Genomic DNA, 13,037 nt, shown 5'->3' with positions numbered 1-13,037 from the left:
GACACACACAGACAAGCAGACGCACACAGACACACTCACACATGCACACACACACAGACGCAAACAGACACACACACAGACACACACACATGCACACACAGACGCACACAGACACACATACACACAGACACACACACACCCAGACACACACACACACAGACACACACCGAAACCCAGATACACACACACACACACACACACACATATGCAGATACACACACACAGACACACACACACAGACACACAGACAGGCAGACACACACACACACAGACACACACACATACAGATACACACATACAGACACAGACACACACACACACACACAGTCACACACCCAGACACAGACACACACACCCAGACACACACACAGACAGGCACACACACACAGGCACTCACACACAGACACACACATAAGACACAGACACGCGCACACAGACACAGACACACACACAGACACACACACACAGACACACACACACAGACACGCTCACACAGACACACACACACAGACACATAGACACAGACACACACACAGGCACACACAGACACACACAGGCACACACAGACACACAGACACACAGACAGACACACTCTCACTCACACAGACACACACACACACTCAGACACACACACACACAGACAGACACACACAGGCACACACAGACACACACACACACAGACAGACACACTCTCACTCACACAGACACACACACACACACACACACACACACACACAGACACACACACACACACACACACACACACAGATGTCATCCTAGCAGTAGTCACCACCTCTGAAGGAGAGCTACTCTTCAAACATTTGACAACTACCATCACAAGCCAAGACCTCCATCGTCCAGGGAAAGCCTCCTTATTGGCACATCACCTGTCTGAGTGGCACAAGTAGGGGCTGCCTTGGGAGTGAACCCACGGATGCAGTCTGCACCGTGCAGATCCCTCATGGACCAGCTAGTGGGAGCATTTGCTGACATCTTTAACTTCTCCTTCCTCCCATGTGAGGTTCCCATCTGCTTTAAGCAGGCCACTATCATCCCGGTGCCAAAGAAAAACCCGTAAACATGCCTTCACAACTGCCACCTGGTAGCCCTGACATCCACCTTATGAATTGCTTCCAGAGGTTAGTCATGGCAGACATTAACTCCGACCTCCCAGTTTGACCTGAGCCCCTACAAATCACCTACCATCAAAACAGGTCCATGGTCGACACCATCTCCCTGGCCCTATACTCATCCCTGGAACATTTAGATTACAAGGATACCTGTGTCAGACTCCCGTTTGTTGACTTTAACTTCACATCAACACTATCATTCTGAACTAACTCATCTTCAAGTTCTGAGACTGAGGACTGTCTGCCCCACCTTGCCCCCCACCCCTACCCTCCGACCACATCGGCTCAGATGAGGAGACATTCCACACACAAGTATCCCCGATGTTCAAAATCGGTGGACAATGTGCTTCCCCCCCCTCCCCATCGTCCAGACAGCCCACCACCACACCACTTCCATTCCACGTTCCACTGCTTTAAACCCCCCCCCCCCCAACATAATAAAGGCAGTCCCCCTCATCCTCATCTACCACCCCACCGGTCTCCATATCCAATGCATCGTCCTCAGACACTTGTGCCAACTCCAACTCGACCCCACCACCAAGAACATCTTCCCCTCCACACCGCTCCCTGCCTTCCGCAAGAACTGTTCCCTCTCGGTTTGCGCCACTCTCCACACCAGGTAACCCCCCCCCCCGCAACTGGAAAAGATGCAAAACCTGCCGGCACACCACTCCCGTCACCTCCATCCCGGGCCCCAAACACTCCTCCCAGGTGAGACAGAGGTTCATCTGCCTCTCTTCCAACCTGGTTTACTGCATCAGGTGCTCCCGATGTGGTCTTCTCTACATCGGGGAGATGGAGCGTTAACTTAGGGAACGGCTCACCGAGCATCTCAGCTGGGCCCGCAGATGCTGACTGGAACTCCCATTTTAATCCCCCCAACCACTCCCTTCCCGACATGACCACCCTTGGCCTCCTCCATTGCCACAACAAACCAAACTGCACACTGCCGGAACAAGACCTCAGCTTCCATCTAGACGGCCCACAGGCCGGAGGACGCAACATTGAGTTCTCCAATTTCAAATAACCTCCCTTCCCATTCCCGACTCCCTTCCCAGCCCCTTCCTCGTCCCTTCCACTCCTCCCAACCACCTACCGGATTCATTGCTCCCATTGGCCAACCAGGTCATGCCCTCTACCTGTCTTCACCTAACCCCACTTCACCACCCTGCCCCCTGCCAGCCCCTTTATCTGCCGCGCCCCCTAACACCCACCCCAAGTCCTGAAGAAGGGTTACACTCGAAACGTCGACCTCTCCACCTCCTAATGCTGCCTGGCTTGCTGTGTTTTCCAGCCTCCTACTTGTCTATCCTGGGGTGACTGGTAACCTGGCTTTTGGCATAGAATATACACATGGTCTTTTGTTTAACTCATGCATGTTGGCCCCATATAGTGTTTTAGTTCTGAAGAAATGTTGAACTGCTCTTTGACACTTGCCAATATGTTCTGGTGCCTGTCTGGTTTACAATTGGCTGGGCATGAGTATTGCAAGGACCTATCTCGAGGAATTCAAGAAATTGTCTCTATGCGTCTGTAGGTGTTGACTGAAGCATTCCCAGCATTCCTTGCTTTTCGGCCAATTTCTGTGTCCTGTTAATTTCAGTTGCTGTGCTTGCATTTCTCGATTTCCTTTTTTTTTAATGAAATTTGTTTTATTTGTGAAGTCGCAGGCCGCTGCAGAAGAGTGGCTGTCGTAAAGTTGCAAAATGGTTTTGTAGGTACAATAGTGCCCCCCACCCCCTGCCCCGTACTCATGGGGATACATTCCAAAAACTACCGCAGAAGCCCAAAACCATGGATAGGAGTGAAGCCATTCATTTCAATGGGAAATAAACCTTCCTGACAGCTTCCTGATCCCTGGTTCGCTATAATATGTTCAGGGCACGGTAATCCATAGGTAACTGAAACTGCGGAAAATGATTCCATGGATACGGGATTCGCCACCTATGTTAGAGTTAAGTTGTGTTAGAGTGATCTTAAGTTATGTAAGCTCAACGCTGGAAGGATTGAGCAGCCCAGGAGTCCCAGGATCGGTGGGAAGGACAAGCTGAAGTGGGTGTGCAGGCACGGGACACACAGACACAAGATGGCCGCTGAGCCATAAGATGGTCACTTAGCACACAAGATGGCCGCTGAGCCATAAGATGGTCACTTAGCACACAAGATGGCTGCTGAGCCATTACATGAAAAAGTACAGTGAGGCATACACAAATACTGTCTGAGACCAACAGGATACCAGCACAATAGACAGAGAATGGGGAAGCGAATACACATTAGTAACATCTACTGCCTGTCGGAGTGTCTGAGTCCAGTCCCCACCAATAGGAAGGTTAACTACCTGAGGCTGCTTGTAGACAAGTGTTAATACCTTCGATTTGCAGTAATGGAAAACCATCTCGCTTCTCAGGAAAAATGATCACAACCAATTACTGCAGCAAGGGACTTCCGCGTAGCTGCTGAAACAGACAATGACTCTGTATGATTTCTCTGAAACTGACAATGACTCTATAGTGTTTTCTGTAAACAAACCATGCAGCACAAACAAGGACTCGATATCTGGACCATTATACCGTGAAATGTATAAAATACTGTGACATGTGCTCTGAGGGTGAGAGAAGGCTCTCAGCTGACAGCTCTGCTGCCGCGTCTCTCTCTCTCTCTCTCTCTCTCTTTGCGGAGCTCTGGTTTCTTTGTACAATAAACTCTGTCGATTAATCCTGATTCTGACTCCGAGACTGGTGATTTTCCCCACAACAAAGCCAACGTGCATCACACCGTTCCTTGATGACTGAACTGTTCAGTATCAAACTTCATGCCCAATAAACATGGTTAGTTTTTATTCTGAGTTAGATATTGCCCTTTTTGACAAGATGGTTCCTCCTGAACAAGAACGTCCTGAACCTAGGGTTTAGATTAGACTCCGAGTCCACATTGCAAAACCACAGCTTTCCATGTCCATGTTATGAGGAAAATGGATGGTGACTCCAGGTGGATTAGGATAGGCTGAGTGAATGGACGGGAACGGCAGATGGAATGTAATATTGTCCCGTTTTCACTGGAAGAACAGATGTGCCGAGTATATCTTAAACGGTGAAAGGTTGAAAAGCGTAGATGCATCAAGAAAGCGAGGTGCCCTGGTCAGTGAGTCACTGAAGTAGGACCAGCACTTTGTAAGTACACGGTGATGAACTTCCTGCTGTTTTCAGTCCCTTCCCTTCGTTGCTGTCAGATGGAAGGTGCACCCTGGAAGGGGTAAGACTGAGGGCAGAGCAGAGGCAGTCGCTAAATTAGGAAGTTGAGGATAATCTTGTTAACTGCCTATTGGCAGGGTCAAAGGTCACATTGACCGAAGCTGAGTTGCAGGACACTGTGCTGAATTGACAGTGAGGTCATGGTACGCTCAAGAAGGTAACTAGATATAGAAGAGTTTAAGGATGGGAGAAGATGGCCAAAAAGCGAAGAGACTGAGAATAAAAAAAGACACAATTATCACTGCGGATCCTTTGTAGATGCTGATATTTATTATTAAATTTGTTAAGAATTCCAGAACCCTCCAAACCATTATATCTGGCAATTGACAAATTCAAGAAAGACAGAAAACGAATGAATGCACTAATCAGGAATGAGTTTTCCACCAATGGCATGTTATCCAGCTTGGATAATCATCCCAGATATTAAATGAACCGTCACATCCAGAATTAATCACGCAGACAGAATGTTACCATTGTTCTAGAGATAAACCTCTTCACATTGAACACAGTATCACTTGAGAGTGTTAGTTACGTGAAAGCTCAATTCAAATACAGCTCCACACAAGACCTGGCCTACCCCTGAACGTTTATTGGTCAACTGGAATTTCACCAAGTCTGGGTTCAGTTATTATACCAAAGCTGTATACTGTGACAGTAACTTTCAGCTGGAACTGAGTTCAAAACCACAGATAAAATCTAACCTGAGATTCAAGCACAAACATTCCTCAAAGGATTTACAGCCCCCCACCCACAATTATTTCCAGACCTAGTTGCTTGATTGTTAATTGCTCGTTACTCAATTGGCAACACGACTGTTGCTCACTGGTGATTCACGTCTGAAGATCACATCATAAGTCAGCTGGTAGCCATCATTGTACACGTAGAGTTTGTGATCGGCTGGATTGTAGTTAACACTTGGCAGTTTTTCCAGGATCTTATCCATTGTTATAGAAATCGAATCTTCCTTCCCAGTTTTGGTGTCAAATGCGTAGAAAATTTCCTCAGACTGTGGTTGTACAGGCCGAATTGCATACAGAACCCCACATATTATAAAAGAATTGGTCACACTAGGTTTGTACAGCCTGGTGACCCATGTCTTTTCCACAGTGAAGGTGGCCTCATTAATCTTACCAATAGCAGCATTCCCGGCATTTGTTTCAGGGCAGTAAATGACCCAAAGGCCAGACTCATCCACAGCAAAGTCTATGTCTTGGTATGTGACGCCCGCATAAGAATACTTATTATTGTAAGCTGCATCTTTAAGAGTCTGGGTCTGCACTCTGCCTGAGTCTATGTTATACCTGCACATGTCTCTGGTATTGTAACAGTTGTAATACAAAAAATTATTGTACAAAACCATTCCACTTCCCTGTGCTATGAATGAACTTGGAAATGATTTGGTTATTGCATTTTTGTTAAGGAGCAAATTGTCATGTGAAAAATAGACTGTGAAGGAATACAATGTTCGTGCATCTGTGTAGAGTGGTGCCACCCAATATAGCTCCTTTTTATTAGAGGGTGGAATTGAATCTTTGCCCCATGCTCCATATCTATAACCAAATCCATTATAGTTCAGTTGTATTACGGTAGGTTCGCCCAATTGGAGAAGGCCATTATGATCACAGCTTCCTGTTTGGAGGGAGAGAAAAGTAAGCTCCAGTTTACCTTTGGGTCGTCATATTTTTCAAATTCAACTTCTGACCATTATAATTGAATCATTGAAGCGATATACTGGCACAGATCTCCCAGTCAGGTCAGAGACTAGCCCTTCCCTCGAAAAATGAGCTAATGGAATGTAAAGATCCCATGGGAATCTCTCAGAGTCTCCTGTCTCAATCCTACTGCCTAAAATGCCCCTGCCACCCTAGCTATCTTGCTCACCTGCCACCCTAGCCACCTTGCCAGGTGTGACCCTACACACCAGCTGGTCTACCCTCCCTGCCAACCTATAAACGTTATTTCACCAACTTATTTCACCAACCCAACCTCTTTACCACATCTATGTGGCTTTTCAATGAAGCCTCAGGCCAGATTATCCTTCCTTACTGGGGTACAGTATCTACTGCTTGGTTTCTTTCCACTACTGTCTCCAGGATCGATGGACTGAGTTGATTCTAAAGGATCCTCCATTGGACAAACTCTCCGAAATTGCGGAGGAGGTTAAGCATTTATTTATTTGCTGGATCAGGGTCGAAAATAGGATTTCCCAATCTTGAAAGCAAATCAGAGCCAGTAGATCTTGGTTACGCTAAATTGTCTGTTTGTTCGAAACAGAAAAATACTATTTCAACCATTTCGGTTTGTTGAATATTTATCATACTTTTTAGCTTCCTTATAAATTCGGAAACATGGATGAATTCTGAGTTCCATCTTGATAGTGGTTTCATTATATTGTGGGACTATTAAATACTCACCGAAATCAATGGGAGGTAGAGTTGGTGGGGCTTGATTCTTCTCACAGTCAGTGAGCTGTTTCTTCAGCAGAGTAATTTCTTTGCGTATTGCCAGCACGTTTTGTGTGTCAAATGATTCCAGCTCATTGACAATCCGTGATATATTTATAATCTGAAATACAAAGGGCATTTGGAATGATCAGGATGGAAGGAGGCCATTCAGCCCTTTCGACTAGGATTTGCCTTTAAATGAGACTGTAGTTGATCCATATTTCCATGGTCACTTACCAGCACTGATTACTCCTCTTTAGTGATAATAATCTGTCAAACCTTGGAAATGTTTAGCTGACCCACAACCTCAGCAACATTCTGAAGGAGAGGCTTCTAGACTTTCCCACCCGTTTGTGTAAAGTGCTCATTGCCATGAACCCTGAACAGTCAATCTTCAGTTTAAGATTATGATCTCCTGTTGTGTTCACCCTTAACCATACAACTGGACTTCTTGATCTCAACGGTATGAGGAATTAAATTAAAACAGTCACAACGACGGGGGCCATGCAGTTGTTTGTGTTGTATGAAAATCAACACAGGGAGTGCAATCATTCCTAAAACTCATGTGTGCATATAACGGTTAGTGCTATTTTTATTCTGACCCCCGGCCTTGCGTACATCCCCAATTTTCATTGCTACTTCGTCAAACTTTTGAAATTTCCCCTTAAAGTTCATTTATCTCTCTCTATTACCACCTTTTAAGAAGTTCCTTAAACCCTACATCTCATCTTTGTGAATTTCTCTGCTCCTGTGAGGTGTCTTGGCCTTCAAAGGATTTTAATAAAAGCAAGTTTGGAGTCATAGACTTACGTAGCATGGAAGCAGACTCTTTGGTCCAACTGAACCACTCTGATCAGACATCCAAAACTGCTCTCATCCCATTTACCAGCCCTTGGCCCAAATCCCTGTAAACCCTTCCTATTCATGCACCCATCAAGATACTTTTATATGTTATCATTGTACCCATCTCCACCACTTTCTCTGACAGCATGTTCTGTATGTGCACCACCCTCTGCACAAAACAGCTGCACCCCTTTTCCTTTTATATTCCCCTCAAACCCCCACCCCCCCACCTTATACTTAGTCCCACTAGTTTCGGACTCCCCTACCCTGGGAAACAGACCTTGGCTATTCCCTCTATCAATGCCCCTCATGATTTTATAAACTCTTTATTTCAAGAATATGTTTCATTCATTTTTTAAACAGACTTTATATGGATATATAGTCACTAACACAGTTCAGTTCTGTCCAGGAGCACATGAAGAAAATAAATATTGGAGTTTGACTCTATCCAACAAATAAGCCGACAGCAGTTCTCACTTGTACAAGCCTATATTTACATGCATTTGAGGCACTGCAGTGTCTAATAACTGAACAGACTCAATTAACTTGGACAGAAAGACCTCAGAGAGTGGTCTTTTCCCACCATGCCTCGGCAGCAGCTGCCCCAAGCTTAATCGCATCCCTCTAAACGTAGTCCTGGATCTTGGAATGTGCCAGCCTGTAACATTTAGTCAGGGTCAACTCCTTGCTCTGGAAGATCAACAAGTTTCAGGCAGACCATAGGGCCTCCTTTCAACGAGCTAATGGCCCTCCAGACACAGTCAATGTTTGTCTCGGTGTGTGGCCTGGGGAACAGAAGGTGGAGTACAAAGTCTTGCATCACAGAGCTGCTCGGGACAAACCTCAACTAAAAATCACCGGATTTTTCTCTACATTTCCTTTAGAAAAGCACATACACCTGTATATGGTCATCCCACAGCCTCCAACTCTCCAGGGAAAAATGCACTAGCCTATTCAGCCTCGCTCTATAGCACATATCACCTTCTGTGTTATTATTGTGACAAAAACACTCCCCTCCATCAGATCAGATTAATTAATCCAGCTTGTTTCTCTGGAAATTTGTCAGGCTCCTAATACTTAGCCATTGCAGGATGCAGAAATACAAGACAATAAAGAGAACAACTTTGTCTCTTCCTGACCTCCATGTAGAGCTGATCGATGATGCTGTTGCTGCCATTGAGGGACTGCTTCAGCTGATTGGTGAGTGCCTCCAACTCTTGGATCTCCAACTTCAACAGCTCAAAGTCAAGCTGAGTGTAGCCGTGTTCAGTCTCCATCTTCTCCAGGCGGAGGGTCAGGTTCACCAGCTTGGAGGAGTGCACAGAGACAGCCCTCGAGTATTGCCGCACCTGAATGGAACACCACAGCAAACGTATGGAGTTACAGCCACCTCCAGAGTAACCTAACTATCTCCACCTCACACCACACTGCACAGTTACCACACTCTAGCTTCGAGTGATTTGTACATGCTAACACTTCATAATGAACGCTCCACAAGTTTCTCATGACGACAGTAATTTTAAGTAAATATAAACCCTGATTTAATCACACACTGCAGGTAATAATGTCGAAAAATCTTATGTTAAGTCTAGTGGGAGTTATGTGAAAATGTGAAGAGGAAATCTTCAACTTTAATAATAAAAACCTACTTAATTGTGTATAATCCATGTATCATAATTGAAGTGCCTAACAGTTTTAAAAGTACAAATTACTTTTGATATAAAAGCAGAAATTGCTGGAGAAACTCAGGTCAAGAAGAATCTCTGAAGAGAGAAACACTTTAGAGTATAATGGATGGCTGGATGTTGAAAACTTCGGGCATATCAACAAATATTGTCCATTGATAAACAGCCATCCATTTCTGTCACTCTATAAAAATGTCATGGGACTGGTGATGTCCTCCAACTAATTGTCTCACCATAGTTTTCACTCTAGTACAGGGCATTAAATCTCAGAGCTAAGTTATGAATGCAGTGTGAAAGTGGCTAGCATTTATTACTGTAAGAAGTATACCTTGCTGATCTCCAGTTCCACTTTGCTCTTGAGCTCCTCGGATGTTTTTTCTAAATATTCCATTTTTTCCACTGGGAATGACGTATCAGGCAAAACCACGGAGCAGAGACAAACTCCATCGTTGTTGATTGTCCCATTGACATTGATGCCAGACTGTTGGTGCAGAAATTAGAATGAGTGTAAATTCAACACTGGTGCAAACTGGTAGAATTTCTTACCCTCTCCCAAATCAATAATACTCTGCTTTAACTCCTTTCCTGTCAAGCTGTTGCAGACAAAATGGTTGCATTGTGGACACACGTGCTTATTATTCACCTCAGCTATCAAAAAGCCAAGTTACGCTTGCTACCCAAATGTACCTTCAGGTTTACAATGGGCAGGCAGTTTCTTACTGCCAGTGTTCTGCCTCCACCTAGAGGGAATTTGGCCTCTTTGTTTCCAAAGCCCCACGTTTTCAGGGATTCAATAGAATTATAAAATCATACAGCCCATATAGAAGGACCATTCAGGTCATCATGTCCTTTGATGTTTTCCCAATTAGTCTGCCTTAAGTATACCTTCTTTGCAGTTACAGAGTTTTGAGAATTCCATTCTGTTTTTAGACATTCCAAATTGTGTAAAATCAAATCCTCCTAATTTCCCCTCTCAATTTACCTTAAATCAGGGTTCTTTGTGTTCCAATGTTCTTTACTGCGACAATTTCTACCAGTTATGGATTCACTTTTTTACTCTTTCCATGGAAATCTTCACAGAAAAATGTCATCTGTTGGTTCCACAATGCTGATTAATCAAGGCCTTCCAGTGATCTCGCATCCTTCATTAATGCAGCATTGTCACTGTGTGACTAGTCGACATTAGTGATCACTTCACTAAGCTTGGGTACTCGTGTGGAAGTGTCACTGAACTTGAGGGAGCAACAAAGGAACAGGCTCTACATTGCTGTTTTACTTTCCTCCTTCATACATGTTGAACTGGAGAAAGAGGTTCATACAATGCCCTCCACAAAACTTTTAATACAGATTCTGAATTTCATACAGAAATATTGGAATGGGAATTGGTGGTGTCGTGGACAATGAAGAAGATCATCTCAGTACAACTAAATTTTGACCAGATAGGCCAGTGAGCCAAGAAGTGTCAGATGGAATTCAATTTAGATAAATGATAGGTATTACGTTTTGGTAAGGCAAATCAGGGCAGGGCTTATACACATAACAGTAGGGTGCTGGCAAATGTTGCCAAATAAAGAGATATCGAGGTGCAGGTTCACAGTTCCTTGAAGGATAGCAAAGATGGTGTTTGGTACAATTGCCTTTATTGGTCAGAGCATTACATATAGGAGTTTGGATGTCATGTTGTGGCTGTACAGACATTGGTTAGGTCACTTTTGGAATACTGCATTCAATTCTGGTCTCCCTGCTATATGAGCAATGTGAAACATGAGAGACTGAAGAAAAGATTGACAAGGATGCTGCTGGGGTTGGAAGATTTGAGCTAAAGAGAGAGGCTGAATAGGCTGGGGCTATTTTCACTGGAGCATCGGAGATTGAGGGGTGGCCTTATAAATGTTAAAAAATCATGGGGGGCATGAATAGGGAGAATAGACAAGGTCTTTTTCCCAGTTTGGTGAGCCCAGAACTCAAAGCCATAGGTTTAGCGTGAGAGGGGAAAGGTGTAATAGGTACATCTTCATTCCAACATTTTCATGCTGAGGGTGGTGTGTGTCTGGATTTAGCTGCATTAGTAAGTCATGGAGGCTGACTTAATTCCAACATTTAAAAGGCATCTGGATAGGTACATGAATAGGAAGGAGTTAGAGGGATATGGGCCAAGTGCTGCCAAATGGGATGAGATTAATTTATGATATCTCGTCTGCATGGATGATTTTGGACCAAAGGGTTTATGTCCCTGTTGTACATGTGTGTGACATTACGAGTAGGATATTTATCCCCATTGAGCCTCCATTGTCATTCAACTCAATCATGACGCTTTCTCAACGCTATACGACTGCTGTCTCCCCATGTCCCTAACACCCTTGGACTCAATAAATCTTCCTGAAATATATTCCGTGTCTCAGCCTCCACAGTTTTCTGTTTGAGGGAATTACATTGGGAGACCAATCTCAAAGTGAGGATATTTCTCCTCACCTCAGTGTGGAATGGCCTATTCTATCTCCTGACTCAGCTGGGGGTGAGTCTGGAATGAAGTTCTCACACTGCTACTTTCCTCAATCACCCCAGATATTGGGAGAAATTTGATGTCCTAAAACAAGAGTTCATCAGAAGAAGCATGTTGACCCTAGTGTAACGTTTTCTTTTGCACAACATACTGGACTACCAATATGACATGCTAACATGATGACAAACAGTTTTGAATATTTATTGCTCTTCATTTCTCATATGTAGCCTATGGGGCAAGGCCGACAATGCAGAAATTGATCCAGACTACTATTTCATTGAGGGTTCAGAAGTGAGGGATGAGCACTAACCAGGAACATGCTCCCATTTCCACCATTAATTGTCAGCATCGAGACATTCAAACAAGGTGATGGTCCCTGCCCAATGCCTCACACCGTTAACATCAACAACTCGCATTTAATGAGAAACTTTCAGAACCACCCCAAGAGTCATTGAAATACTTCTTAAGAGGAAATGTGTTAGTCAATTTGCAAAAAAAATCATCAAATATACAATGAGATCAATGCTTTGAATGCTGTTGGCTGAGAAACATTGGCCAGGATACCAGGGAGAAACTGAACTGCTCTTCATTGGAACAGTGTCATTCCATGCATCAGAACAAGGGTTGATTTTGAACGAAAGCATCTCCAACCGTGCAGCACTCCTTCGTGCTGTGCTAGACATGCAGTCTGGATTACATATTCAGGTCTCCAGAGTAGAGGTTGAAGAACTGGGATCTAACTGAGAGATAAGGGGCATTGAGCCACAGCTTAGACAAACGTACAATTCGAATACCTCAGAGTGATATGAAACTGATACAAAATGAGAAGTAAACTCACAGAAGGCAGGACAGTGGCCGCGATCAACAGAAGGAACAGCATCTTGATTCTGTTTCTGAGCTCACCTCCAAGTTACTTAAGGAGGGGTTTGAGGTTTAAATAAAAAAACTCAGTAGAAACTCCTCCCCTAATTGAGTGACATGTTCTTCTGAGAGCCAGTCAGAAAGAAACAGCCTTTCTAGTAATTTATTTAAACCATTAAAGTCAGATAAGTCAACTTGTCGGCTGGTTGCGTAATTATGTAAACAATTCAAGGTCGTTTTCAGTTTCATTCTTTTCCAATCTCAAAGATCATAGTCACCTTATGGTGTGGGAGCAGGCCATTTATCCAGTCCAGTCAAGC

The 13,037-nt window shown here is 44.2% G+C and overlaps 1 protein-coding gene across 1 annotated transcript; it reads right to left on the bottom strand.

The window, feature by feature from the left end:
• Nucleotides 1-4,646: 4,646 nt before the first annotated feature.
• LOC140454354 (olfactomedin-4-like) lies at nucleotides 4,647-12,745 on the bottom strand. The gene is made up of 5 exons (XM_072549060.1): nucleotides 12,695-12,745; nucleotides 9,682-9,834; nucleotides 8,808-9,017; nucleotides 6,796-6,946; nucleotides 4,647-6,010 (listed from the first exon to the last, which is right to left on the bottom strand). The coding sequence occupies exons 1-5, from the start codon at nucleotides 12,734-12,736 to the stop codon at nucleotides 5,178-5,180; spliced, it is 1,389 nt and encodes a 462-aa protein (XP_072405161.1). The 5' UTR covers nucleotides 12,737-12,745; the 3' UTR covers nucleotides 4,647-5,177.
• Nucleotides 12,746-13,037: the final 292 nt, after the last annotated feature.

This window comes from Chiloscyllium punctatum, chromosome 29, assembly GCF_047496795.1.
Source record: "Chiloscyllium punctatum isolate Juve2018m chromosome 29, sChiPun1.3, whole genome shotgun sequence".
Taxonomy (NCBI): Eukaryota; Metazoa; Chordata; class Chondrichthyes; order Orectolobiformes; family Hemiscylliidae; genus Chiloscyllium; species Chiloscyllium punctatum.
Note: the sequence above shows the minus strand (reverse complement) of the source record. Positions and strands in the feature narration are given on the sequence as shown.

Excerpts from the sequence above, each read along its gene's own strand:
- LOC140454354 (XM_072549060.1), bottom strand. The coding sequence starts at position 12,736 with ATGCTGTTCCTTCTGTTGATCGCGGCCACTGTCCTGCCTTCT. Across the intron at positions 6,947-8,807 it reads TCGATCAGCTCTACATGGAG|ATTATAAATATATCACGGAT; the intron begins GTCAGGAAGAGA and ends TTTGTATTTCAG. Across the intron at positions 6,011-6,795 it reads TCTACCTCCCATTGATTTCG|GAAGCTGTGATCATAATGGC; the intron begins GTGAGTATTTAA and ends CCCTCCAAACAG.